A 26,926-nucleotide genomic window follows, 5' to 3' on the forward strand; every position below is an offset into this window, starting at 1 on the left:
AGGAGAAAGAACAGACAGAAATGTCCCTTGTTAAATATTTACTTTTTAAAAAAAAAACAAAACTACCTTATAAATGACAGTATAATAGAAGTGCTCCTTAGATAAGGTCGGTGTTCAGCATAGAGTTAAGTCTCCCAAAGAGACTTACATTTCTTGGCACAGAAAGTTTGATTACATAAATTTCATATAGGAAATGCAAAGTGCCATAATGTGGGACTTTGATCAATGATGCTATGCTGATTTATAATTGTGGGGTTTTTAACTGTGATGTGCACATAGCACTAATTTAAAAGCTCATTTGAGTTGCAACCTACCTCTTCCTTTTAATAACAAGAAAGTAATCTGATTACATTTTTTCAGTCATCTTTGTGTCACGTATTAGATAATCTCCTTATAGTTTAAAACTAAAAATGCTAATGGATTGGGGAAATGGATTTTTGCTTTCACCCAGCATATCTGTCTTTTTTATGCTTGTCTTTTGGATCATTTATCTAAATAATAACCTTTAGTACTCACTCCTTCCTTCCAATGAACTAGATATTAATGATTAAAGTCAGTGAATAGACATCTTCTTCCTACTCTAGTTTTGCCAGCTGAGGTTACCACTTTCAGCTGCTCTTTTTTTTGGTTTTTTTTTTTTGAGAAGGAGGTGGAGCTACAGGTATCCCCTCCATCCCTTTGCAGAGCTACTCATATGTTTACTTCCTAATCTGTCAGTCAAAACAACCTAAATTAGCTTAAACTACCTGTAGGTCTCCCTTAATGAATATCACCAGCCAGCACTAACCTAAAGGGCATTGATCTCAGCAACTAGAAAAAAGCAATTGTATGAAAACTTAACAAACAGCTTTCAGTCAGCAAATCTGTTGGGGCAGCCCCAGAAAAGAGGCAGTAATAAGCCCCCTCAGGGAAGGTGCGGGTGGTAACTTCTTCAGCAGGCAAACCTGGAGATACAGGAGGATATATTTGCATGCCCTTAGTCTCAGAATGATGGTAGATAACTTATTTTGTACAAAAGCAGCATGGAGAAGATAAATAAACAGCCCAAGGTCAGGTACAAAAATTATGGCAATTGTGGGAGTAAGTGCCAGGACAGAGTTTTTGCTAGAGTATTTGTGTAGTGCAGTTCTCATGGCACCTCACTTAATCTGTACAATGACCAAGCTTTCAGAAACTGCTTAGCACATACCCTCAGGGGGGGAAAAAACCCCAAAACGAACAAGATTCTGAGCAACAGGGATGTATCCTTAAAACACTAAGGAAATCACTTTCCTCACCTACTACCTCTTCTGAAACAGATGGAATTGAAGCACATATGAAAAGCCAACAACTTTGTACTGCCTTGAGACTTTGGAAAACATTTTCCAAAGCAAAAGTATCCTTCCACAGACAATCTCTCCCAGCAGACCAAATTTCAGTCCTGCTGACCCCAGTGGTGACAGTATGACACAGGAAAACAATACCCCAAGTAGAAGGATGCTGTACTGGAGACTCACAGCACAGTCTTGAAGTAACTTGCACTGTTCTGAGGCTCCCACTGCTTAGAATAAATTCATTCCAGCAGGAAGCTTTCCATCTGCATAGTCAAAAAAGGCTTTGGATGTAAAGCAATATTCTTACATGAATCAGGCTGTTTTCTCCATTGATAAGAACAAAGAATGACCCTATGAGCTTAGTCTAAAAGTCTTTCTGGTGCTGCTTTGGTATTTCCTGTGGTGATAAATAGCACAATATTCTCAATAGTTGCAAATTACAAAAGAGCCAGAATATACATACCTACATGTATTATGTAGTCACTAAATCACATTTTCATGGCATGTGGGAGGTGACCAGGAGACAATAGCAGATCTGCTGAGGGGAAATATATATATATATATATCCATGAATATAATTTAATAGGAAGGAAATCTGTTAACAAAGATTATCTCAGCAGGAAGCAAAATTCTACTGGAGCAACAATTCTATATGAACTTCCATTTCCAGTGAATCATGCCATTACGTTCATTTTCATTCTACATGCAAAACCTGCCCTTGCAGCTTGTTCTTTGCTGCAGGATCGCTGTCAAAACAAAGAACAATTACAAAATGTTCCTTCAGTTCAGAATTCTTATTTAGTAAGTGATGCCCATATGATGCAGAGCTCTAAATGTGAAATTTGTAAAATGGAAACTGGATTTCTCCCCTTTTCTGGTATTTAGACAACACAGGAAAGTTGGAAGAGTAGTGGGCAGGAGTTTCTAATCACTCACATTTTAGATTTTAAGAAAACTGTATTTACCAGGTAATTGAAGACAAACTGATAAACATAAAATAATAAACCAAAGTATTCTAGAATAGTATCCAAAATATTTGTTGCAATGTATTTACTTAGATATGGCATCACTAGATTTGAATGCTGAATTAGTCTCTCAAGCAGATTGATATTCCTTTCAATATTAAATTTTCTTGATTACATTTATATTGTCTGAAATATTGCTTTCATTCTTAGTGGTTTTACTTCACAAACAGGTTATAATAATTCTATTCATACATTTTTTGCAAAAGTAGCATGCCCATTTTCACTCAAATTTGGAATTATGGAGTTCAACAAAACACATGTTTTCCACATATTGCTTTGTGACATGGAGTACTGAAGAAGGCAAATACTGACATTTTCTCTCCCTGAAGATTATGTGAAATCTCCCATTACTGGGAAGCTCTGTTGCCCTGAATGACAAATTACATGATGAGACAGGAGGAAGATGCAAATCTTGGAGTTTTAAAAGCATCTAATATTTTCTCAAATTATATTCAGCTGTATTTATCTAGCATTCTGGCATGCTGCTGGATTACTGTTATCAATAAATCTATAAATAGGATGCAAAATGCATGTGAGCTGTCTGTGCATGAATAAAGAGCAGCCCAGCAATAAATTATAGCATAATATATAGTTGAAAATGTAGCAAAAGGAATGTCTTGACAAATCAATGCAACATATCTTGTCACTGAGAGTGAAAGATTCATTATGCATCAGCCTTGAGAAAGCTGGATTTCTGAAGAATGGGTCATCTAGGGCATATGATGTAATGAGAGAATATGGAAACATGCATAAAAAGACAAAAATAATCTTCTGAATAATAGAGCCATATTAAATTTTCAGGTGAAATATAAGTCCTATGCAGCACTTCGTTGTTCAAGAGAGGTCAGAAGTGCAACGCCAAAGAACAAAATAATAAAGCCCGACTTCCTATGAATTTGGTCCCCACAGGAGACTGAAGAGTAACCCCTTTTTCTGAAACTGGGTTATGTGTGCTGGCTTTCATGTGTGTTTTCTGGTGTTTGCTAAGGTCTAAGGTCATCTTGTGGCACTTCTTCAGCTGAGAAATTCCTTCCTCTACCCAGCTACTATTTTGATGAAACTTGGGGAAATTCGGCGTTTTGAGGAACTGTGGGCATCTGCCAGACATGACTGAAACTGGCACTAGATTTCAAAGTTGGTGGGAGGAGAGGACAGAGACACAGGGCAAGGCACACACGGCAAGCAGGTTGCATAAGCCTAGAGTACAGCAAAGAGACTAAAAATAAGACCAACCAATCGGTTTTCCTGCTGACAGCAGCAAACTGCTGTGGGACATTTAATTCCCTCTGATCACATCAATGATAGACAAGTTGTCACCTGCTGTGCGTGCTGGGGAGGCAGAGCGGGGAAGATCCCATCCCTGTGGTAGGGGCCACTGGTCCCAGCAGCTGCGTCACCTTGTCCTGCACACTGCTGTGGATGGAAAGGCCCCATGAGAAGTTAGCACCAGACAGAGGCCATGTGGATGTTGTCCCTGGCATGCTCAGGAGGAGACACCACAGCTTGGCAGGATCGGAAGGGGTTTAAAATGGGGGAATGGGGAGGTGGAGAAGAGGCCAGGGGCCCTGACATCCCTCCGCTGCTGTGGCCTCGTGTGGCTCCTGTGAGAGCCTCGTGCCAGTGGGCATCAGGGCCTTGCAAGCGCAGCCAGGGCTGTGAGGGACAAATCGTTCCAGTCCCTTCTGTAAGAAGAGGGACAAGCCTTAGATTTTCTTAAATGTAAAAAAAAAAAGAGAAGGGGCCTCTACGGATTTCGCGTCTTTGGTACGGGTGTCAAGCGAGCTCCATCCAGCCCGCCGGGCCCATCCCCTCAGAGCTGGCACCGCCTGAAGGGTCGCCCCGGCGGCCAAGGCCCAGCAGGGGGCGCTGTTCCCTGAAATGGCGGCCGCGCGGCGGAAGAGGAAGATCGGCTCTCCCCAAGATGGCGGCGCCCAGGCGCGGCGTGGCTGAGGGGAAGATGAAGCGGGCAGCGGCCGCCCGCGCTCGCCGCGGCAGCAAGTTAGACAGGCTACGGCAGGCGGTGCAAGAGTTCGTGCACGCAGCCGGAGACCAGCCGCCGCTGGTCTTACTGAAAGACTCGGAGAGGCAGAACCGCAGGAGTCGCCGGGACGCCAGGAAGGAGAAGCGCAGGCTGAAGCGGAGCCGCCGCCGCCGCCTCCAGCGCGGGGAGCCCGTGGCGCCCGTGGCCGCGCCGGCCCCGGCCAAGCCGGCCTCGGCCAAGCCGGCCCCGGCCGCACGCTCCAGAGCCCCGGCCTCGCCCGCCGCCGCCGCCGGAAAGCAGCGGCCGGTGCCGGCACCGGCACCCCGCGCGGCCGCCGCCGCCTGTGCGCGGAAGCGGGCCCTGCTGGAGGCCAACGAGGAGGAGGAGAAGGAGATCCGGCGCCTGGAGCGGCGGCTGGGGCTCCGCAAGCGCCGCAAGAAGCAGGAGGCGGCCGCGGTGGAGGAGGTGCCTCAGAGCTTCCTGCGGGATGGGCTGGGCTACGTGCTGGGCGCCCTGGGCACCCGGGCCGGCCTCAGCGGGCTGTGCGAGAGCAGCGACGAGGAGGAGGCCCCGCGGCCCCAGGAGCGCCGGCCGGGGCCCGGAGAGCGGGACGAGGAGGAGGCGGAGGACGCCTCAGACCCTTCCGAGGGGGATGGTGGGGAAGGACAGTGGGAGAGCGAGAGCTCGTCCTCTTCCCCCGAGGTGCCAGAGGCCAGCGAGCCCCCGGGCGAGGAGGAGGAGGAGGAGATGGAGCAGGAAGAAGAGGAGGTAGGATGTTTGCCTTAGATAACGCAAAACCTGCTTCTCGGAATGACGTGGCACAACCTGAACATAAAGCAGAGTTCACATCGCCTCTGTAAAGCACAGGTGCTTGCTGTCGGGGCAAGCCATGCGGGGTGCTGCGGGTCCAGCAGCAGTGCTGCCTGCCGAGGCCTGGGGACAGCGGCTGGGCCTGCGGGGTGGGTGTCCCCGGGTCAGGCCTCTGGCGGGTGATAAATACCCTGAAGCACAAGGCGTGTGGCCTTGTCTCTATGGACAGGATCAGCAAATAAAGGGAGGTACCCCGTTGCCGTTAAAATGAGCAAACTGAAGTGTTACTTTTTCTGGGTGAGCCCTGAGGTTCTGCCTGTGTTGGGTCTTGTAGCAGGGGTGGAGGAGAGGAGGCCAGACAGGTTATTTAGCCTGGGTGGCACTAACATTAACTGTTAGTACATCTGGAGCTGGTAACATCTGGATAAAGCCAAGACCTAAGATGCCAGGTTTCAATAAAAATAACTTAAAAGAAAATTTCATGTAAAGCGTGGAGGAGTTTTGCTGCTGTTATATTGGTCATAAAGGGTAACTCATTGCATGCTTCTTTTCCACATAAAGTTGTTCCTTTGGTGTTAGTTATTAGATGGCAAAATACTTACTTAATTAAAAGTTTGATGTATTAATCTTAAATAGAAATGTATATTTGTGTTCAAATATTTAAGATACTAGCCTCATTTGGTATCTTATTTTACTGTTTTCCTGAAAGAGTCATAATCACAGTGCTACAAAGTATGTTCCCCCTCAAGTAAGGAAAGCTCAGGAGACACTAGATGACAAGAAGAGAGAAGAATTGGGGAGACTGAAGAAAATGGTGAATGGTCTCATTAATAGGTAATGTAATAAGGAAAGTCATTAATCTTTCTGGTTCAGTGTGACAGTGCTCATCATTCAAAGAAAAGTGGCAAGGATGTGACTTTTCTCTTCACAAACTGATTTTAAGTTGGCAATCATGTCTGCTATCCTTAATAATTATTATCTTTGTTGATATAAATTCTTCAAAGTTGGTCACTAGAGAAGTTACAAATCTGGAAAATAAATTTAAGATTGGGCTGAATTCCACACAGCAGTTGTCTGCAAGTGCTAGGTGTAATTCACTGTCGGTTGGAGTGTGCCTATTAAAAACACCTCAGTGTGAGTTATAACTTCCCTCCCCAAAAAAGCATGATTTTCTTTTTTTAATTAAAGAAATCTAAATTTCTCCAACATTACAACTGAGGAGGAGCAACACTTAAAGTAGTGTTAAAGCATAGCTTAAAGTACTGAAGAACAGAAAAAGTATTTAACACTTTCACACGTTTTAATTTTAGAGTGTTTGTAAGATAAGAAATCTATTGGTATTTTTGTATCTATGTTATCTGTAAAATGCAGGCTATGGTTTGCATTATGTAGTTTGTTCAGTCATTTAGAATTTTATGTACCTTATATGTTAGAAGAGTATGAGGTGTTTTAATACTTAATTTCTCCAAAAACCGTGATATGCTGTAGTTACAACTGCTTAGAACAAAGTCGGTCTTCTAAATGAGTCTGTTCAGTGTGACAGTAAGGACACTGACAGTGCTTTGTGAATACTGCTGCCAATCTGTTTTTACATGTAAATATTAAAAAAAAAAAAAAAAAAAAGGGGGGGCAAAAAGACTTAAACATATTTTGTCGGTTTTTAGTTTAGTGAACACAGCAAAATACAAAAGGTCCCTTCCAGTCATCTTTTCCATCTTTCTTCTTAAGCCAAGCTAGTTTCTCTAAAAAGACTGGGTTGATGGTTGGGTAAATTGAAAATTGGGGAATCATGTAGAGAGAAGAAAAAGTGAACATTGCATTTTGTTTCTCAATAGGTTGAGTGAACCAAATTTGTCCTCCATTAGTGGACAGATGGAAGAGCTCTACATGGCCAACAGCAGAAAGGACATGAATGAAACTCTGACAGATATTCTCATGAATGCTTGTGTTACTGCAGTAGCCATGCCTGCAAGATTGATGATGGAGCATGTCCTTTTAGTCAGCATTCTTCATCATAATGTAGGAATTGAGGTAATTCTTGTGGTTGGAACTAATTGTGTTTAATAATACATATTGTACAGTGTTTTCCTGTTATTTTGTTTGAAAGGCTTTTTAGTTTTTCATTGTGTGTCACTAAAAAGCATCTCTAGCTGAATTTCGTCAGTATTTGTAGCTTATTTGCTAGGTGTCCACAAGTGCAAGGGACCAAGACTGTTGCTTTATCAGTTTAATTTATTTCTTCCGTGAGCTACCACTGGTCAGTTACAAAAATATCAGAGTTTTCATCATAATCTTTCTACATCCATAAAACTGAATTTTTTTAAATTTCAGTTTTCTCCTCTTTAATTACACTAATCCATTTCTGTTCTCTTGGGCCTATGAGGGCATTGTTCTTGAACAATGTGTATCCAGATAAGAAAAGCACTACAGTTATGGAAATCCGTTTACATCAGTGGAAAAAGTCCTTTTTTAAACCCAGTCATGTAAATCATCAGTGGAAGTAACTAGGTATGTCAAATATCAGAATATAACAGAATACCAAAACCTTCAAAAAGCATGGCAAATTTTTTGGAGGTTTTTTCTTTTGTGTTTTTAAGCCTCATGAACGATTGACATAAAATATCTATTGCTTACTGTTAGGAAGAAGCTGAAACTACTATTGTCAAAAGGAAAGATTTTAGCTAGTTTCAGTGAAATGTCTCTCAGTAAACAGCTGTTTCAGCACCATGTTCCCACCAAGTTACATTTTCTTTGTACATCTCAATGCGAAAGGTGTATTGATGCAAGTTCTTCAGTTTGTCACGTAGTGACCTGAATGCTATCTCTGAAACCATTTTAAATATCAGATGGATGCAATTACAGCAGTTTTCTCTATGCAGCCTTGCCATTAAACTTTCTTTTTGTTCCTTTTTGTTGCTTGAAAGGCAGTTCTGACTGCAAATATAATGTAATATTACAATGCCTGGTAATAGGTTTTAGATACTACTATACTAATTGTTATTAGAAATAGATGATATCCAGACTGTCCTCTGTACTACTGACTGTTATACAGCATCTTTAAATGTAAGACTCTAAGTATACTATAAATCTCCATTGTCTTTCTGTAAAATAAATGCAATATATGCTTTATGTGGAAGTGTGATAGCACAGCTGCATTTAGGATTAGTTTGAGCAGTGCAGAAGTTGGGATTCCAGTAACTGCGTTTAGGTATTTGTGCAGTATGATCATTGGATAATTAAAACCTAAGCTGCTTGAGGTTTGTAATGCAAGCCAGTACTGATACTGGGACTTTGGGTTTCATAAGAAAATCAGTAAATGTTAGCACCAGAATAATGGCGTGGGTCTAGTTTAGCAGTAATGTCTTCATTACCTACCTATATTTTGCTATGCTTTCTAATTCCAGTCTTTACCATCAATTCTATCCTCACAAATATAAAGATACCAAAATTTCTTCTCCCAACTGCCCCACTGACAAATTGCTAAGACTTATCCCTGCCTGCTTCAAAAGCAGCCTAAGCTCATGCTCAGCAGCTGTGAAACTTGGTATTTGGGGGCTGTTTTACAGTACTATTTTTTACCCTCCTGCTAAGGATTTTATTCTGAAATGCTGACATCTGTGATGTGCTTGGGTTTTGACATGCCACTTCTACTGGATGAGTGACTAGCAGTAACAGCATGCTAGCCTGGCAGCTGGGAAGATGCTAATATGTGTCCATGAAAATTATGTAAACAAATTCTGATGTATGTGTACTGTAAGTTCATAACATTTGCTTTTCTTGCATAGAGTTCACAGGGCAACGGGATGTCATATAACACTTAGATATTTGTGTATGTAAATGTAGAACATCCATATTGGTTGGGAGGAGCAACAATGTTTCTTTAAAATTATTAGTGGCAGTGCCCCAAAACTGAATGTTTTACAGATTTCTATAAAATCTACTTACAGTTAACTGCTGGATTTTTTTTATTCCCCCCCACCCCTTAATGGAACTGTTGCCAGGTTGGTGCTCATTTTTTGGAAGCTGTGGTGAAGAAATTTGATGAACTCTGTAAAAGTGATGCTGAAGGGAAAGAATGTGAAAATCTGCTTGCCTTGATTGCTCATCTGTATAACTTCCATGTGGTTCATTCCCTGCTGATCTTTGATATTCTGAAAAAGCTTATTGGCACTTTCACTGAAAAAGAGATTGAGTTGATTTTGTTTCTTCTGAAAAATGTGGGCTTTTCCTTAAGAAAAGATGATGCGTTGGCTCTAAAGGAACTGATCAGTGAAGCCCAGAAGAAAGCAAACACAGCAGACAAGAAACTACATGATCAGACTAGGGTATGTGTGTGTGTTTCAAAGATTTTCTGTTCTGAATAGACCTTAATAAGCACTTAGATACATGTGTTTGTTTAGTTTTCTGCTACACTGCATTTGGGTTCCAAGTTACCATGAGTGTTCAGTTGTTGCATTCAGTTATTTGCCTTCCTGTCTGCCTTTCTTCATTAGTTCTTAGGACACAGACACCAAAATGCTTGTAATGAGTAAGCCTAGTAGTGTTTTGTGTCTTATGCAATGGACAGTTCTTCTGTTTTGTAATACTTTAAAGTATTAAAAAGACTTTAAAAAATGGTCACTGAGGCATGGTGTTTAGCAAATTAAGCTTTGCATTGAAACTTGAACACAAACAGATATAATAGGAGTTAATCATCCTTCTCTGTATTTGTATTCACGTAATCTAAATTTTGATGTGTATTGCCAGCTGAGCTGCTTACTCTTGCAAAATAGTAATTTCAAAGTACACTCTAATTTATTAAATAAACTTAGAGGACATAATCCACAGAAATTTTTCTTTTCCCTAATAGGTTCGTTTTATGCTAGAGACTATGTTGGCATTAAGGAATAATGACATGCGTAAGATTCCTGGTTATGATCCTGAACCAGTTGAAAAACTCCGCAAATTGCAAAGAACACTGGTGAGAACTTTCTTGATGTACTTAGTATAGTTATTTTTAAACCAGAAGTAATCATTTAAATATCGTGCATAGGCTTGAGGGCTATAGTATTTTTTAATTCATTTAACAGGTTGAAACTCTTGTGGACAAAAATCACTTCTTAGATCATTATCTCCTGTGTCCAAGTTAAGTCAGGAGTCAACCAGCATTCTGCAGAACAGTTTGAGAAAGGACATAATACTTAGCCAAAGACTTTGCCTCAGAGTCCGATCCTTGAAAAAGAGATTGTGGGATGTTTAATGATTGTGCAGAAGAAATGAGTCATTATGACAAATTCTTTTTTCCATGGATTTGGATGCAGGCACCCACTTCTAACTTGACCAGAATCACTTTGGAAGCCTAACGCTTCTGAAAACCTAGATGTTTTTTCTTTCCTGGGTTTTTCTTTGGGGGGGGGGGGATGTTGGCTGAGAGAGGGCGGTTTGTCTAGAACAGCCCAGTACAAAATGCATGAACGTAACTGTCTGTCTAGACTGAGAATGAGTTCACTTTCACAGGACTTGAATCTGGTTTTAGATTCCATGTATCTCCAACCTGAAAATTACACTACTTGTCTACAACACCCAGGGCATCTTATTTATCAGAAACTTGTAAATGCAAGATGTCTACATCAGAGATAATAGGCCAGGCAACAGCAAGTTAGGTAACCTAGTTCTGTAGAATTTCCTCTCTTCAGTTTTCGTAGTCCTCCTGGTATGCTTCTAGACTCCTTTGTTGAAAATTTCTTATTTTGTTCAAAGGGTTTAAACTTTTTGTTGTTTGAGTTGTACGAAAGTTAAGGCAGTTTGTTGTGTAATTGTATTTGATCACAAGTGTTCAAAAGGAAAATCGTGACCAGATTGTAAGATGCTGCAACTGATTTACAATGTCAGCTTCAAGTCTCAATTCTAATAAAGTTTTATGAGTAGAAGATGGCTACTTTTTTAATTTATTATCTCTTTTCTTTAAATAAAAAATCAAGAGCTTTTAAATGTAGATTTAAGCAACTTCTTGTATTTGAGAAATTAGAGGACATAGGAAACTTGTAAATTCTCTTCAGGTTGCTGAAACTAAAGGGAGCAGGGGCATATATACAAAGACCTGTATGGAGATTTAAGATATTTGTTTAAAAATTTGTTTAAAAGTAATTTTAAGTAATTAAAGTATTTCTTTTTTTAAAAAAAAAAAAAAGGAAGCCTCAAAAGCTTTTATTTGAGTTTTTTGAGTTTTGATATTCAAGGTTCACAGTGGTGGTTCTGGAAAAGAAACTCAGCTCCGCGTCTCCCTGGAATCTCTCCTCAGCGCTGATCGGGTTGGTCGCTGGTGGATCGTAGGGTCATCCTGGAGCGGAGCACCAATGATCAATGATACAAACAGCAAAACTCAGCAAAAACTGCATATAGGAAAGGTAAATCCAAGCAGTACTAGTTATAAGTCTAAGTGTTTGTGATCTTTTGAATGTTCTGCATACAAGTGAATAAGTTCATTTCCAAGCCCACCAAAAAAAGACTCTTGTAAGACTAAGCTTTTGGACTGTGAATTCTGCTCTTACACTTTTCAAAATGTTGTACTCGTGCTTTGTAAGAGTTGTTACTGCAAATATTATAGTATAGCTCATTTTTTCTTATCCTGTAGAATTACAAAAGTAATATATGTAAGTGGAAGAAGAGCCTTGATTTAAAAGTGAATTTCCTTGTATGAATTCTGACAGGTAGCGCTGTCTGTGGGTGTTATATATCTGAGCTGATTCTAAAAGTAGTGTGGTGAGATGGTCTTGGTGACTTACATTAGAGAAGCACATCTTAAAAATAATTGGCACACTTAAAATATATAGTTGAAAAAGCTCCTGATGATACCTATGCCTCTGGGCAAAAGCTCAAGACCTTTAGATTGCTGCTTCATAGTTTGACATCTTCATTAATGGTTTTATTCAATACTGCACAGAAATAGCTTTCTCAAAGCAAGCATAAATAAAGTAGCAATTGGATTTTTTTTCAGGTGAGTTCAAAGATAATGGAGCTTGCTCGTAAGCAGAGAATGAATACTGATATCAGAAGAAGTATATTTTGTGTCTTGATGACAAGTGAAGACTTCCTGGATGCCTTTGAAAAACTTCTCAGGTAAGTATAGACTAACGCAGACAGCCCAGAACTAAAACCAGCATTAGCTGGGTTGGAAAAATAACATTGCTGGTCTAGGTTTAAGAGCATTTAGTTGATAATACAATTAAAAAAGTGCATAGCTAGGGATCCACATAGGGTAAAAGCGTAAAAGAGGGACCAAAACCCCGGGGTAAGGACTAGTAGGGGGCAGGCAGAACTGACTGGCAGTCAGAGGAAAGGAGTAGCCCCTGTTACTGTCACTCATGTCTGTAGCTGTGATTTGCAGCATCTTGACTTCAGGAGCCTGTATCTTTTTGCACTGAAGATGTGTATCCTGGTCTAGTGGATGGAAGTCTGTTGCAGGCTTGCTTCCTCACAGAGGCAGACTAGAAAGCCCCTTCAATCTCTTGGTTTTGTTGCTAGATTTCAATACTGCTGCCACTTCTTTACATCTTGCCACCTTGTTAAGCCATCTTGTAGGTCTCTGTCCATGCTTGCATGACCTGGTAGTGTTCTGGCACCTCCACTTCTTTCTTGCAGAATTTATTAGCTTTGGATTTGCTCCAGGGTCACATTTCATGTTAAGACCAGTTGCCTTACCACTTGGCAAACAGCTTTCTAGAAGGTGTGATCAGGGAAAAGCTCAAACTAAGCTGTTCTTTGTATTTGTCAGAATATTAATTGTAAGTTTTAGTAACTGGGAGGGGAGGGATCATGTCTGAACTTTTCTGTTGCAGCCTTGTAATTCAAGGGACTTGTCTTACCAGGATGGCATGCAATTATTTAATTTGCTAACCAAACCAAAACAGACTTTGTAATAAAGTCAACTAATATTTGATTAAATGCCACTTCTGCAAAACACAGATTGGATTTAAGGCTGTGATGGAGTCATTCCAATATCTTAATATGGCCTGTTCAATTAAAAGAAATTAGCTACTGCTGCTGCAGTTCTTGCCAAGACCTGGTAGCTCAATTTGCAGATTGATCCTTGACTGTCATCCGTGCTATCCAAGCTAGTATACAAATCTGTATACATATAGGCTTGGCAGACAAACTGCCTGCGGATCGGTGTGTGTTGATACTGATTTTAAAACAGCAAACTCAGAGAGGGGAATTCTCAAGTCTGCCCACATCTGGCAGAATATAATGGGAAGTACACAAAATTGTCAGTGCAGGAATTAACTTCAATGTGAACACGTGTTCCAGAGTATGTGGGAATTAATAGTCATATGTTCGATGTCAGCCTCATGAGGAAGAGCATGAGAAATACATAAAGAAGTATTTTAACTGTAGTTGTTGGTTCATCTGGTGCTAGGTCTCTGGCAGAGTTTAGGTGTGGTTAAATGGTAATTTAAACTGTTTTAAAACCAGGCTGCTGTAGTTTTGCTTGCCTTTCTCCTCCTTACAGCAAAATAGTTAGTTTGAAGCCAAACCAGCTCCCTGAACTGGCTCAGCTTGTGATTGCAGAAGTAAAGGGAGGTTTGGGAACATCCTTGGAGACAAAGAAGAGAGAGACTTGATCCATTTCATCAGCTGAAAGGCCACACCTCTTTCACAAACCATAGATTCACAAAGGAGATGGATTGAATGCTTCTTAAGTTTGATGGAGGGGCAGTTTTTAAAGCTATTTCATAGACATCTCACAACAAATGGAAGCTTGTAAAAGTCTTCAATATCCTGTTGTAGTGTGATGTGTAATTCAGGGTAGCAAAAGTGATCAAGACATGGGAATACTGTCACTCATGAATGATTTAATAGATGAGGTGGTTGCTTGTTCTTTATGAAAGATGATCAGGCTTATGAAGTCTGTGCAGGTTTACGGTGAAGCTCAGCAGTGAAAGACAGTCCTGACTCTTAAATTTTAGATGTCTGGAATGCTAGGTCTGAAAAGATTAAATACTGCTAAATCTATGAAGAAGTCTAGGTAAGAACAAAATTGAACATCGAAATGCTGATGTACTTGGTTACAATGTCTAGCAACGTGCATATTTCCTAAATAAGCAAGTCATGAAAGAAGTGATGATGAACAAGGAAAGAGACTGTGCCAGATAAGTGATTGCAATGTAACTTCCAGTGTCTGAAAACCTGTGTATTAAAAAAAAAAAAACTGTTGTTACTCTGTAATAAAATCAGACAGAACTTCACTGATGAGAGAGCAAGTGAATTATATCACAGACACAGTACTTACAGTGCTGGCCTCTTGGAGAAGCAGGCTTGTAAGTTTTCACCACTCATTAGCATCAGCCCAGATTTTCCTATTGTAAAACCTTAAATTCTGGGGGCGATTTGGCTGAAAGGCAGTATTTTCTCTGTTAATCTGGTGTGTGTCCGTGATCAAATGCAATGGCAGATGTCTGGAGGTGTGTACAAACAAGGGACATTAGAATTGAGCAATGACAAACTACTCTACAGACAGTAGAGCAAGTTCCAGTGGAGTCAAACTTGGTTAGAAAATACACTTGAGTTATACTAATGCCATATGAAACTTGAGCTTGAAGCAATGAAAAGAATTTTGTTTGACACTTTTCAGATTATAATATGAAGCATTTTTCATTTTAATTGGTTTTAATGCTGCCAAGCATTTGGCAGCCCTGGAAGCTAAATCATATTATTCACAGAACAGGTGCATTGTGAGTTAGTTACCATTCTCTGCCAAAGCGTCTCAGCCCTCTTTCAGACTGGTCAGCTGTTCAAGTGGGAAGGCTGTTCAGTCCTTGGCCTTTATGCTGAGGCAGCCAACAGAAGTACTCATTGATACTGTTTTCTTCAGGCTTTTTTCTTTTTTTTTTTTTTTTTTCCTTTTTAAGGTGCTTTGAAATCACTGACTGCATCCTCTTAGGCTACTATAAGACAATAGTGAATTTCAAGTATTACATAACATGGAGTTGATCTAGAGATTAAAGCATTCATATCACCAACTAAATAGGAAGAACATCTTTAAGTATTTTCATCTCTAGTGACTACCACAGAAGTGAAGGGCCCTGGACATGCTTCTCTAAATAGGCTTATGCTGGTCCACAGGCTGTTTTTCCTCCCATGAACAAGTGTGAAATAACTGCAAGGGGATCCTGCAGTTCTTGTTTCACTTTTCAAGCTTTGTACACCAGTGTACACCATGCAGCAGTGCTTGCTGCAGTGGTGCTGCTACATTCAAAGGCACAAGACTCCATGATGACAGTGCCCTCTCCTGTTTTTCTTCATGGAGAGCTACAAATGTGGAGCACGCTACCTTTACTCCCCCAGGGGTAATTGTACTTGTATCATTCTACTTCTGTCTGTCGAGGTCTTGCTTTTGCAGCCACTCCTTTAACACTGATAATACTCTAGCATTTTTATATTGCTGTACCAGGACGCTGATTTAGCCCACAGTCTGAAGGGTTTGAGGCCATTCAGTGTTTTAAAGACTTGTAAGAAGCTTCTCAAAGTAAAATCTAATATAGTGTTAGGGGTTGTTTTTTAAGTATTAGTCTTGGATGTTAACTGTAGCTTTTACTTTGTGGTAGTAATTTTTCCCGACTAAACGATTCTCATTCTCTCACTAAATTTTAGGCTTGGACTGAAGGATCAGCAGGAGAGAGAAATCGTTCATGTTATCATTTACTGCTGCTTACAGGAGAAGACATATAACCCCTTCTACGCGTTTTTAGCTAACAAGTTTTGTGAATATGAAAGACGATTTCAGGTGAAGAAAAATTTGTTTCTATTTTGGTTTAGTGTCATTATTGTGGTTAGGAAGACAGTTATTAAATACCTGAGAGTGGATGCATGCCTGTTAAGATCAGGATCCTGAGGAAATATTCTGCTGGTATAGCTGTGTATTCAAGTAAGGCATGCTCATGGTCAGATCTGAACAGGAAATAAAATAACTACTGCAGAAGGTTTACTTTCCTCTGGTTTATGCATTTGAAAAGAATTGAACAGTCTGTTCAAGCATCTCTGTTAATTATCAAAGGGCTCATAAAGAATAGACGGTCAAAAGGTTTTGTTACATTGTTACTCATTTAAACAGCCACTTGATTTGTAGGTTGTTTTTTTTCCTTTGACACCTAGGTCACGTTTCAGTTTAGTATTTGGGACAAAATCAAAGACTTAGAAAACCTCTCAGCTGCTGCCATCTCCAACTTGGTTTCACTGTTGGCTCACTTATTAAAGACAAAATCGTTGCCACTTTCAGTTCTCAAGGTTGGTGTGTTTTCTTTCCAAAATACTTCTGTGTTTGCATGTGCTTGTTCTATGGAAAATATGTTTTCTTGGTTACCTAGCTGGTACTTTAGCTGTTCATGGTCATAAACTAAGACAAAACTTGTTCTTGAATTGCTAAATTAATCCAACTGATTACGGTAATGCTATCATCTGAGGAAAAGGGAACCTATGCTGACCCAGGCATTCAGAAAGTCTACAGTTCTATATCTAGAGCAGTGGTAAGATCATTTTCTTTAGAGTCTGCAGAGTTGGAACTGAGGCCCCTTCATTAGCAAGCTTTGTCAGTGGATTTTCAGCTATGCTTTTGAGCTGGTGTTGATTTTTATTAGGCACAAAAGAAATCTACTGAGCATTTGGATTTCAGAATGGGGAGTCCATAGAATTTTATTAGAAGAATAATTGAAATGTGTTAAACAGGCAATTATGTGGATATTCGTAGCTATTTCTAAAGTATGTATCTAATAGAGAAATTATATCCAGTATTCTGGTATTAGTAGACAGGTTTATTCCTTAAAAAGTTTTCTGCTTTCCTTATTAATTAGCTTTTGGAGGCAGTGTTCTCAGCTAATTCTTCTGTGCCAAACTTAAGACTCTGTATATATGGGAGGCCAGTTGGTATGCTAATGACTATTCATTTAGAAAAGAATTCAGCTGTTTGAAATACTTGAATTAATCTAATTCTCCCTCTCTCTCTCTCCCTCTACTTAGGTAATTGAATTCAGCGAACTAGATAAACCCAAAGTCCGTTTCTTGCGACAAGTATTAAGCATGCTGTTAACCAAAACAGATCCTGAAGAACTCAGCGACATTTTTGTGAGGTAAGTAATCAGAGAGATCTCCAGGGAACCCTTGGTGAGTAGTAATTAAGAAGATAAGAAGTTTGCTTATTTTGTTTGGAAATTACACAGTGCCTATTCCAAAATTCAGCCATCCGTCCCTTAAAAAGTAAGCTCTCCTGGGTGAGTGGGGAGAATCACTTTTGTGTTAGTACAGGCTCTGATAGTTACAACTGTGAGAAGTGTTACACAAAATAAGGCTTTCAGATATTCAACATATAATTTTGGTCATAGGATTTTCATGAGCAGAGCTCTGTAATTACCTACTTTCCATACTGATTTACCATCTGTGTGCAGTAGAATTACCTTCTAGCACAGACTACTGGTAGAGTGGTCTTTAGTGTAAGAAGGAAGAATTAAAAAATACTAATGAGGGAAAGGTTTGGGTCCTTTTCATTTCTTTAAATCAGTGTTGTCTGGAAAATCTGATTTTTGTGTATGGGATAGGATTGCCTGGAGAGGCTGGGAAATCTCCATCCTTGGAGATCCTTGAGTGGATAGCACTGAGCAACTTGACTGCACCTGGATGTTAGTCTGGCCTTAAACAGGAGGTTGGACAAGATGACCTGCTAACATCCTTTCTGACAAATTATTCCGTGATTCTGTGATGTTCTTGTATTAAACTTGCAATGTCAATGAAGTTAGAAAAAATCAGGTGCTGATGTTTCAACCATTACACTGCAACACAAGGAAGCTCAAACGTGGCATTTGCCTCGTTTTTTGCTGTGATATAATTGTTGACATAAAGAAGTTTAAGGCTCCAATATTCCATTTTGTTGTTGGGGGTCAATTGTATGTTGAGTGTGTTTGGGCTGCTTGCCAAACTAATATAGACTTGCTGGTAATTTGAAAACCTCTTCAGAAAAGCTCCTTTTATAGGTTGGATTTTTTTCTATGTCTCTGAAGTAGATAAAGAAAAAAAAATAAATTTCTGAAACAGTAGAAGACTAAATATTATTTTTAATCTGTGTCTTTACAGGATATCTGACAACCCCAAACTGGGATTGCTGCGGGAGGGCTTGAAACTCTTCCTTGCCCACTTCATACTAAAGAATGCACAAGCTCAAAGGAGCGCTGAAGAAGCTAGCTTATTAAAAGAGAGAGTTGAACTAGCAACCAAGGCTTTGCAAGCAAAAGAATCCAAATTGAAACTATAGTTCTGGTTTTCTAATAAAACATACAGAAAAACAAAGTCTGCATGAAGATGCAGAGCTTTGTTAGTCTTTCAGACCCAAATAATTGAGAATGAGGAGAGCCATCAAGGATCCATCTTTGGTCTACACACTGGTTACAGGTTTAATCAAAGGTGATACAAGGCCTTTTTGAAGAAAGGGAAAATGTATTTTTTGTCATGACCCTTTTTAGTATGAGTGCTTCATGTTGATGGTTAGCGTCTGGAGAAGAGAGTACATTTCTGTGATACTCCCAGTCAGCATTCTGCATTTCATATTCTAACCTTTCATTTAAAATGATAGCATAATACTGACCACCGTCTGTTAAAGAAGCAGCCTTAACCAAAGGCTTTTAGTAACTAATCATTGTACGTGCCTGAAGAAACAGGCCACTAGATGGCACGAGGACTGGTGAGTCAGTTTTGGAAGAAACAGACTTTATTTCTTAAAGAGTTGAAGTTGTATGCTAATTCTGTGAATTGCTTACCTGACTGTGTGTCAGGAAAAGATCTTCAGTCGGATTCTAAGCCGTAGTAAAATGACTCGAAGATCTGACTTTGCCCAATTATATTGGGTTTAGTGATCACAGCACATTTTTATTGCTCTTTTAGCCTGTTTTTCACAGCTTTAAAATTGGAGTTGGCTAATCACTTGTGTTGATCAGATTTTTCTAGGCATAAAGAATAATATCAGCATGAGTCTTTTAATAACATAATACCTTCCTTCAGAATTTGCTTGCATTTTCCATTCAGATGTTGAAAAAGAAAAAAGAAATCGTGTACACTTCTTTTTGTAACACTCGGTGTTAATGCTTTGTTTCTTTTCTCACCTTAGCACTACACATTAAACGGTAGTTTTTCTAAAGATTTGCTGTTTGTATTAGCTTTACCCTAGCTGGCTGACCAGGAAGGGAAAGACTTTAAATTGCGGGGGGGGAGGGGGGGGAAGCACTTTCTCATCCACAGTATTGCTGCATCTGCATGATGTACCTTTGCTAGAGAGCTGCGAGCCCTGTTTCTATAACCAGGCTTGCCCTCTAGCGTGCACTAGCCCACTCACTTATGGTGCTTCCTAACTACATTTGATACCAATTGATCTATTCAGCTACTTTGTTTGAATCTGTCCCTGCTGGGAAAATTTGCTCCCAGTAGGCATCCTCCAGAAAATTTTCAGTTCTGCAGCAAAAGAGGTGGATGAAAAGTGTTTAAATATTTTTATTTTTTTAATCAAATATTTGAGTGTAGAATACTCTGCTTGCTGAGCTGTAGGAGTAATGTTTTCAGGCAGGGGAGTGCTTCTTCCCCCAGCAGCCAGGGAGCTGATTTTTCCCACCTTTCCTCTGTTGGAGAGGGCAAGTTGTGCGTGGGAGCAGAGAGGCCCGGTTTCAAAATCCCAGGTTGTACTAGCAGGGTAACAACTAACACAGAAGAGATTCCTATCAAAAGAACAAGGCAAGATGCTTTCTGCGACCTGTTTCATACCACTGGCAGCTCTCAAGGATAGAAAAGTGGCCATTTCCCCTCAGTTGCATCTTACATGCAATAGGCAGAAGAGGAAAAACATTTAATTCAAGTATTTCTAATATGCATACCAACGAACAAAAGTATGGGCAGTGGAACTGAGACTATTTTGACAGACACAAAAGATGCAACTTTAGAGAGTGCATGTAAACGGCTCCTTTGCAAACAACCATGCCAAACCTCATATTTCAGTGTTGAAGACAAGACTCGGGAGAAAATCTGTGCAAGCCCTTACAAGCTGTCTGCTGTGGAGCGCATGGGACCTCAGTGAGTAAAAATTGCTCCCCCTAGACTGCAACAGCCACCTAATTAATTGCCTTTTTTGCAGGAGTTTAGATAGACCCAGCTTTTCAATGTGTTTGTGATTTAATAATACATAAATGGAAACACATTGCTCTAGCTGGGAGGTTTAGGCAACTTTGCTCTTCAAGATAAATCTTGAAACATCTTCCTTACATTGAATGTGACAGGCACTGGTTCCTTGTTCAAATGCTTTGCTGGGTGATTGGAGTTGACCACCCTTTGCTGCCCATGGAACGATTGTCTTGTGTTTTACGGCTCTGAATCTATTCACTTGCTGCAGCTGCCTGAGGCGGTGTGATGCAGGTGTTGCTATGCAATTAGAGGAGATGATTGTAACCTTACAGTTTAAAATTACAGTTGCTGTATTTTTTTTAAACCAAGGCTTGCGTTAGTTATCATTTATTCCAAACAGCTAATATGTTTTATTCAAACTTACAATTATTAAAGTCATCTCTTTGTTTCTGAAGAAAACAGATTTTACCTCATCAGTTTTTACATTTGTCACGTTTATGTACAAATGTACATTTTTTCGAAAAAACTGAATTTTCAAGGAAAGCAGCCAAAATGCACCAGTCCCCAGTGCCGTAGTCATGGTACGAGGATAGTTGCTGTGGGTGATTCTGCGTAAGTCCTGTCCTCTCACTGTGATTCACTGAGGGAATAACTGTCAAACAGAAATCTGCCAATTCCGAGATAAATGTGAATTCCTGAGTCTTGCCATTTTTAACAATTTTTCCTGTGGTCCTGCTGACCAAACTACCACAGCTTGGCAGAGGTGGAAGGGCTGTCAGAGCATGCTTTTGATGTACGTATATATCTGCAAGCTGTCACTTCTGTGGTCCAGTCGCGTCCCAAAGATATAAGGCACGTGTGAAAAGGAAAGCTGAGATGATCTTATATTTATTTTATATTAATATCATCTACATGTATACATAATTTATGTGTATACATCATATATGTGATACATATAAAATATATTTACACATACGTATAGATATATATATAGGGGTTTAGAACTCATATTTTTAACCCTGGAGAAAAAACTTATCACCAGCACAGCTAGCCTGGCCAAAGCATCTCCTCCTTACAGCAAGGTTGCTGGTGCTGTAAGGTCTCTCTGTAGCAGCAGCAAGTCCAAATGCTGGCAAGGGGCTCCCTGCAAAACGGCAGGCTGAGCACTGGCTGCCAGCAGAGGCTGCTGCAGAAGTTACGCTGGGCTGCGACACGTTTTGCTTTGTCTGCTGTGGAATAAATGCTTAATAACACGCATACACAAAATACATCGTGTTGAGGTTTCTTCCCATTATTTGTTAGCCAACATCAAACATTCATGAGGAACTTTCCCTGATTGTTCCAGTAAGAGACCTGCTGCTTAAAACGTCCAGAAATCCTTCCTTAAAGGAGGTTTGGGGGCCTTATTACTTCATGAGCAGAAAAGGGCTTTGAATTGCTAAAATGCACTACCCTGGAGAACCAAGCAGCTATGGCAATGCTAACCCTTACTCCTGAGAATCCAGTAGAAAATACAGCATGATTTCCTTCAGATACATTTAAAAGCTGGATGTTTGATTTTTATTCTTTTTCCTTGCTATATAGCATAAGATTTTGATTCTCCCTTTAAACAGCACTATCCACTCATAGCTATTACCATGGTTTCTCAATTTTTGCTTTCTTTTAAGCTGGACAGTGATGTTTTAAACTTCCTCTGTTTTCTGTATCAAAATTAACAGGGCAGCAAAGTCTGGTTTTTAGCTTTGGCCGGAGTGTTACACTGATAAATCATACATGAGTCCTTTTGGCAGGGTTTTAACACCGCACCTGAATGGGCCAAGTATCTGCAGGGCTTTTTTAACTTGACATTCTTCCATTGTCCTGCACGCCGGGGACGATGGGTTGATATCAGCCTTGCTCCGAAAGCGCAGACGCAAGCAGGTCTGCCCTGCCTCGCACGAGCGAAGGTGTGCAACCCAATACTGTGCTTAAAGCACATCTGGGATCGTTTGATTCGCATTGTTCTGCGAGTGAACTTTGCACGTGAAAAGTTACAGCCCAGGAGCAGCGCAGTGCCAAATGTGTGCGACAGTGCTTTCAGCGTAATAAATACGTGAGTGGCAACTTTTAATACTCAAATTTTTGTTGTGTTGAGTGTAGTGGCTTAGTGCCTGGCTACAACCCATGTGTGTGAGAATCAATACATGATTTTTTTCCCTGCAGTAGATGAAGCAATTTTGTTTTCAGGAGACAATTTGATCCGTAGGGTCGCTTTTCCAAAGGCGAGGTGTAATGTTTACTCAAGACTTTTTGGGTTGGACGGATTTCAGGAATTGTAGGTAGAGATATGACTCTTTTACCATATGCCACTTTTCATGATTTCATCTCCTGGAGCAACTTTCCTTCGCCCTCCAGTAAAGCTTAGTTTACCGTGAGGCCCGCAGGCATGGACATCGCAGCTGCCTGTATAAAACAGCTGTGCTAGCCTTAAACCCTGGTGCAACCTGCAGCCTTGCTTTAAAACTAATTACAGTAGCCTTCCGCTAATTCAGATGCATGCACGATTCAGAATCGGATGTCATGTGGTTTCCCTAATAACACTTTAAGGAAATGAAATGAGCGTCTATCAAGAATAAGCTTCAGAAGAGCCAGCTGGCACCAAAAATTCCTTAAAACTTGTGTCCCAGCACAAAATGGTTCATCCACCAAAACCAGCTCACCTGATGCAAATGGAGGACTTCAAAGCGAATACATTAAAAAATAACCGAGTAATATAACTAGAATGAGCGGTACAGAGTAAAACTACAAATAGAGATCTTTTTTTGATAGTTCCTTTAAAGTCTTTTGTCAGTAACAGTGAAACGGTTGTTTCATTTTCGTAAGTGAAAGATTTCCAAGCATGACACGTTTTTCATTAAAAACTCCATTATGAGCCTTTTCCCGTTCAGACAGTACGAGTACCCTCATCTCTCTCTTGGGTGCGCAGGCACACACGGCTCCGGCATGAAATAACAGGGCATGTTGTTAGGAGGCGGTGAAGCCCGGTGCAGGAGCAGCCTTCAGTTACAGTCCAGGGATGGAGCAATGTGTTGTTCTAGTACAGAGGCAATAAGCTGAGATATGCTCAGTGTCACCTTGGGGAAAAATAAGTCATCTTGACTGCATTTTCTAGGCTTGCCTCATTCACAGAATCATCTCTCCTCCTCAGCCAAAGCCTTAGATTCTGAGTGGATTTTTTCCCCCCTTGCTCTGCAGGTCAGTTCACCCTGAAAATGTTGACTAGACCGTGTTTACTTTCCAAGTTTCCCTAACTAAATGGTTTGAAACTAAATCTGTTGGTCTCGTGAAGACTTTTGTTATGCCAGGGGTGGTGCAGGTGCTGTGTGGCAGAGATTAGGAAGCCATGCAGAAAGGCAGGGACAGCAACTGCAAATCATAAGTGCTTCCTACGATGATAAAAGCTGTTGAGGCAGGCTCTAGGGAGCTCTTCACCAGTGCTTCAGAGCTTGATCAGTAGGCGATAGGTTGACTTGGAGGCTGCGTGTTTTTTTCTTATCTGATCTGAAAGCAATGTGAGAGTCGGATCTGGAAAGACACTAGAGCCATCGATGTAGGCTGCCCTGTTCTTGTGAAACCTTACACAAGGTTTGTGAGTTTAAAAGAACCTTCAGGCTGCCAAGGGCTGGAGAAGCAAATCTTTATTCCTGGCCAGGTTTTTGACACCCTCATGGATGCTGAGTAACATTTTCCCTGAAATGGTCTCCTCCAGGGAGGAGCCAGGGCTACCCAAGGCTGTGGAGCTGTCGGAGGCGCAGGGTTAACAGGTTTTGTAGAGGAGCACATTTAAGCTTTTTCAGTATCATCCTATATTCCTCTGCTGCTAAAATTGACCCTCACATCTCACCTCTAGATGTATTTATCAGCCCTAAAGATGAAGATCTGGAAGAATAAAGGAGTGGGGGTTTCACGTGTCTCGCCATGCTTAGCTGATGAAAGTGCTTTCTCCCTCCCACCCCCAAAGCAAAGAGCACCCATGAAGATCTGCAGTAACAAGAGACGTGTCCCATCTGGGCAGCTTCAGAGTCAACGCAGCAGGTCATTTTCATGGCGCATGGTGCAAGCTGCCAGGAGCTCCTGCTCCCTTGAGGTGATCCAACCTTAGACACCCAGACTGACCCTCCCGTCTCAATGTGACTGCGTGGTCCCTGCAAGCAAATAGGTCACACGCTCATGTCCTGGCTGTCCTACAGCCGGGGAACTAGCACGCAGGTAGTTTGACTCATTTACCTGGGAATTCTGTGGGAGAGGCATGAGAGGAGCTCACACCCCAGCCCTCCCACCCATACATTTCAGTGGCCCAGCCGGGCTATCCCTCCTCACTAAAACCTCCATCACAGGCTTTCCATCACATGAAACCTGTGCTGCACCGAACAGCATCTGATCACAGGCTGAGGAGTGAAAATGTGGGTAAAATTTATAAGTTTTACTACAACAAACCATATACTTACACAGCTGTTACTCCAGCTTCTCCATAGTCATTAATACTAGCCGTGATCCTTTCCATCAGAAGTTTCCAAGACACACAAAAAGGCGAAGAAGGTGGGAAGCCCAGCCACTTCATGAGGTGGAGGCCAAAGAAAGCGAAGCAACTTGCATACTTTGTCTAAGCGAATTACCTGCAGAATGGAGCTGAGTGCTGTGATGCTCTGAGCAGGAGCGTGGAGGCAGCAGGTCACTGCCTGACATCACCCAAATCTCCTGCTCCTGGCACCCTCAGCCCCCCTCACAAGAGGATGTGAAATGCTCATATATAGCTTAAAAGTTCTCAGGCCACAGTCAGTAAGGCCCTTCAGAAAAGTTAGGGGGCTAGGAGGGGTGAAGGTAGTCAAGAAGATCCCTGAAGGAAGGTGAGAGCCATGGCAGGAGCTGGGAGGGGAGAAGGAGACAGCAGAGACAGTGGGAACCACTGGCTGATGCTGCTGAAGTGTCATCTTAATTATCTCTGGCAAAAGAACAGTGATTAACATCAATGACTGTGGACAACCTTTATGTAATTACTCATTAACATTTCTAAAATTGCACCTAGCTGCTACAGCAATACATACTTTATAGATTCATCATGTTGAAGTCCAAAAAGAATCATTAGATCGTCTATGCAGACCTCTGCGCATTGCCAGCCGCTATTACACTGCAGAAATTAGCACCGGAGGCGGCTCGGTGGCTTGTGCTTGGCTTTCACGTACTTTCCAGAAAGGGCATCCGGGGACACCAAGCGATGGACAATCTGCCCCATCCCTTGAAGATGTTGCTCTAAATTGGGATCACTGCTCCGCCCCATCGCCAGGTTCAGCTCCATGCTGGCTGCCTTTTGCTTGTATTTATGGAAGTGGCATCCACACCCCAGCAGGGCTGGATGGGAACGGGAATTCTCCGTCCCTGTCTCCTCTGTGCGGGAAGAGAGAAGGCAGCCGAGTTAGAGCCTTCTGCATTGTCCATCCGTGCTCCCTCTTCAGACACAAGTCCCACCTGCCAAAAGCTACCATCAGCCAAGAACATTAACAGAAGTCCTGTGAATAATAATTTCAAATAATGGATTAATTAGAGGAAATTGTGACCTGCTTGCAAATGTCCCGCAAGCAGTAAAATGAAACTAAGCCTTCCAGCTACACAATTCGTTGCAAGCCACTGGCTCTGCTGGGTTTTACAAGAGGAAAAGGGCATCATTCCTCTCATCTACCGATTTTAGAGATGGGTCCCAGTTAGATTTAACCCAGGAAAACAAAAAGGAAGCTGAAAACCAAATTTTGATAGTAGCTTGTGATCAGAGAAAGACCACTACATGAGCTCTCTGACCTCCTACACGTTGCAGGCGATCCCATTTCCACACAGGCACCTCCATTTCCATACAGGGAGTGCCCCAGAACTTTGATTAAATTAAAGCTCTTCAGTCCTCACAGCAGGGAGAACAAGACACTAAATACCTCCTGGAACCACTGCCCTTGCAGAAGACTCTTTGGAGGAGACACTACACAATGCCACACTCCTCAAGGCAGGAAAAATAAAGCAAAAAGTTCCAGAAAAGACAAAACCGCCTCATCTAATCTGGGGCAACTCCAGCCCCCTGCAGGTGTGATCCTGGTTGCATCAATATTGGTGAAAAATAAAAAAATCTGTATCGCAGCTGCTGAGTAACTCCCAGAGTGATGTGCAGTTGGTATTTAGCTCTGGCCAGACCTGAACCAGCACTTTGGGGGCAGAAGGACCATAACTGGGGCCACTACGTACAATGCCCAAGGAAGACTAAGGTCCCCTTGGGAGCTTCATCTTTTCCACTATTTGTCGCACATTGCTGTTCACAGGATTCAATCAGCCCACCAGGCAGCACCCTGCCCACCACAGGAATGATGTCTGGCTCGGGAATTAAAAAAATAATGTTTCCTCTTTCACAGCTGAAGGACCACGCAGTTATCCCGGCACCCGCAGCAAGGGCAAAGCTGGGGAAGAAAGGAGGAGACCTACGCTGAGATTCACCACCCTGGGGCATCTCTGGTGCCTGGAGTGGCACCTGGGGACCCAACTGTTAGTGCAGCCCCCCATGAGGGGAATCAGGACCAGTAACAGCATCAGGGCCAGGAGGGCTGAGGCCTCACTGAGCAGCAGGCAGGCAGCCCCGGCTCGTGGCCCTGCTGCTG

At 41.5% G+C, this 26,926-nt stretch overlaps 1 protein-coding gene across 1 annotated transcript; it reads left to right on the top strand.

Annotated features, from left to right (window-relative positions):
• The first annotated feature begins 656 nt into the window (after positions 1 to 656).
• On the top strand, positions 657 to 19,286 carry NOM1 (nucleolar protein with MIF4G domain 1). Its single transcript, XM_080385844.1, has 11 exons — positions 657 to 5,087; positions 5,839 to 5,963; positions 6,965 to 7,160; positions 9,131 to 9,454; positions 9,979 to 10,089; positions 11,348 to 11,515; positions 12,106 to 12,227; positions 15,759 to 15,891; positions 16,260 to 16,391; positions 17,121 to 17,230; positions 18,228 to 19,286. The coding sequence occupies exons 1-11, from the start codon at positions 4,260 to 4,262 to the stop codon at positions 18,403 to 18,405; spliced, it is 2,427 nt and encodes an 808-aa protein (XP_080241970.1). The 5' UTR covers positions 657 to 4,259; the 3' UTR covers positions 18,406 to 19,286.
• The last annotated feature ends 7,640 nt before the right edge of the window (positions 19,287 to 26,926 follow it).

Source organism: Falco punctatus, assembly GCF_963210335.1.
Source record: "Falco punctatus genome assembly, chromosome: 4".
Classification (NCBI taxonomy): Eukaryota; Metazoa; Chordata; class Aves; order Falconiformes; family Falconidae; genus Falco; species Falco punctatus.

What these genes read in the sequence shown, in the direction of transcription:
- NOM1 (XM_080385844.1), top strand. Translation starts at nt 4,260, where the DNA reads ATGGCGGCGCCCAGGCGCGGCGTGGCTGAGGGGAAGATGAAGCGGGCA. An exon ending in GTGAATGGTCTCATTAATAG is followed by an intron (nt 5,964 to 6,964) that starts GTAATGTAATAA and finishes GTTTCTCAATAG; the next exon opens with GTTGAGTGAACCAAATTTGT. An exon ending in GCCTTTGAAAAACTTCTCAG is followed by an intron (nt 12,228 to 15,758) that starts GTAAGTATAGAC and finishes ACTAAATTTTAG; the next exon opens with GCTTGGACTGAAGGATCAGC.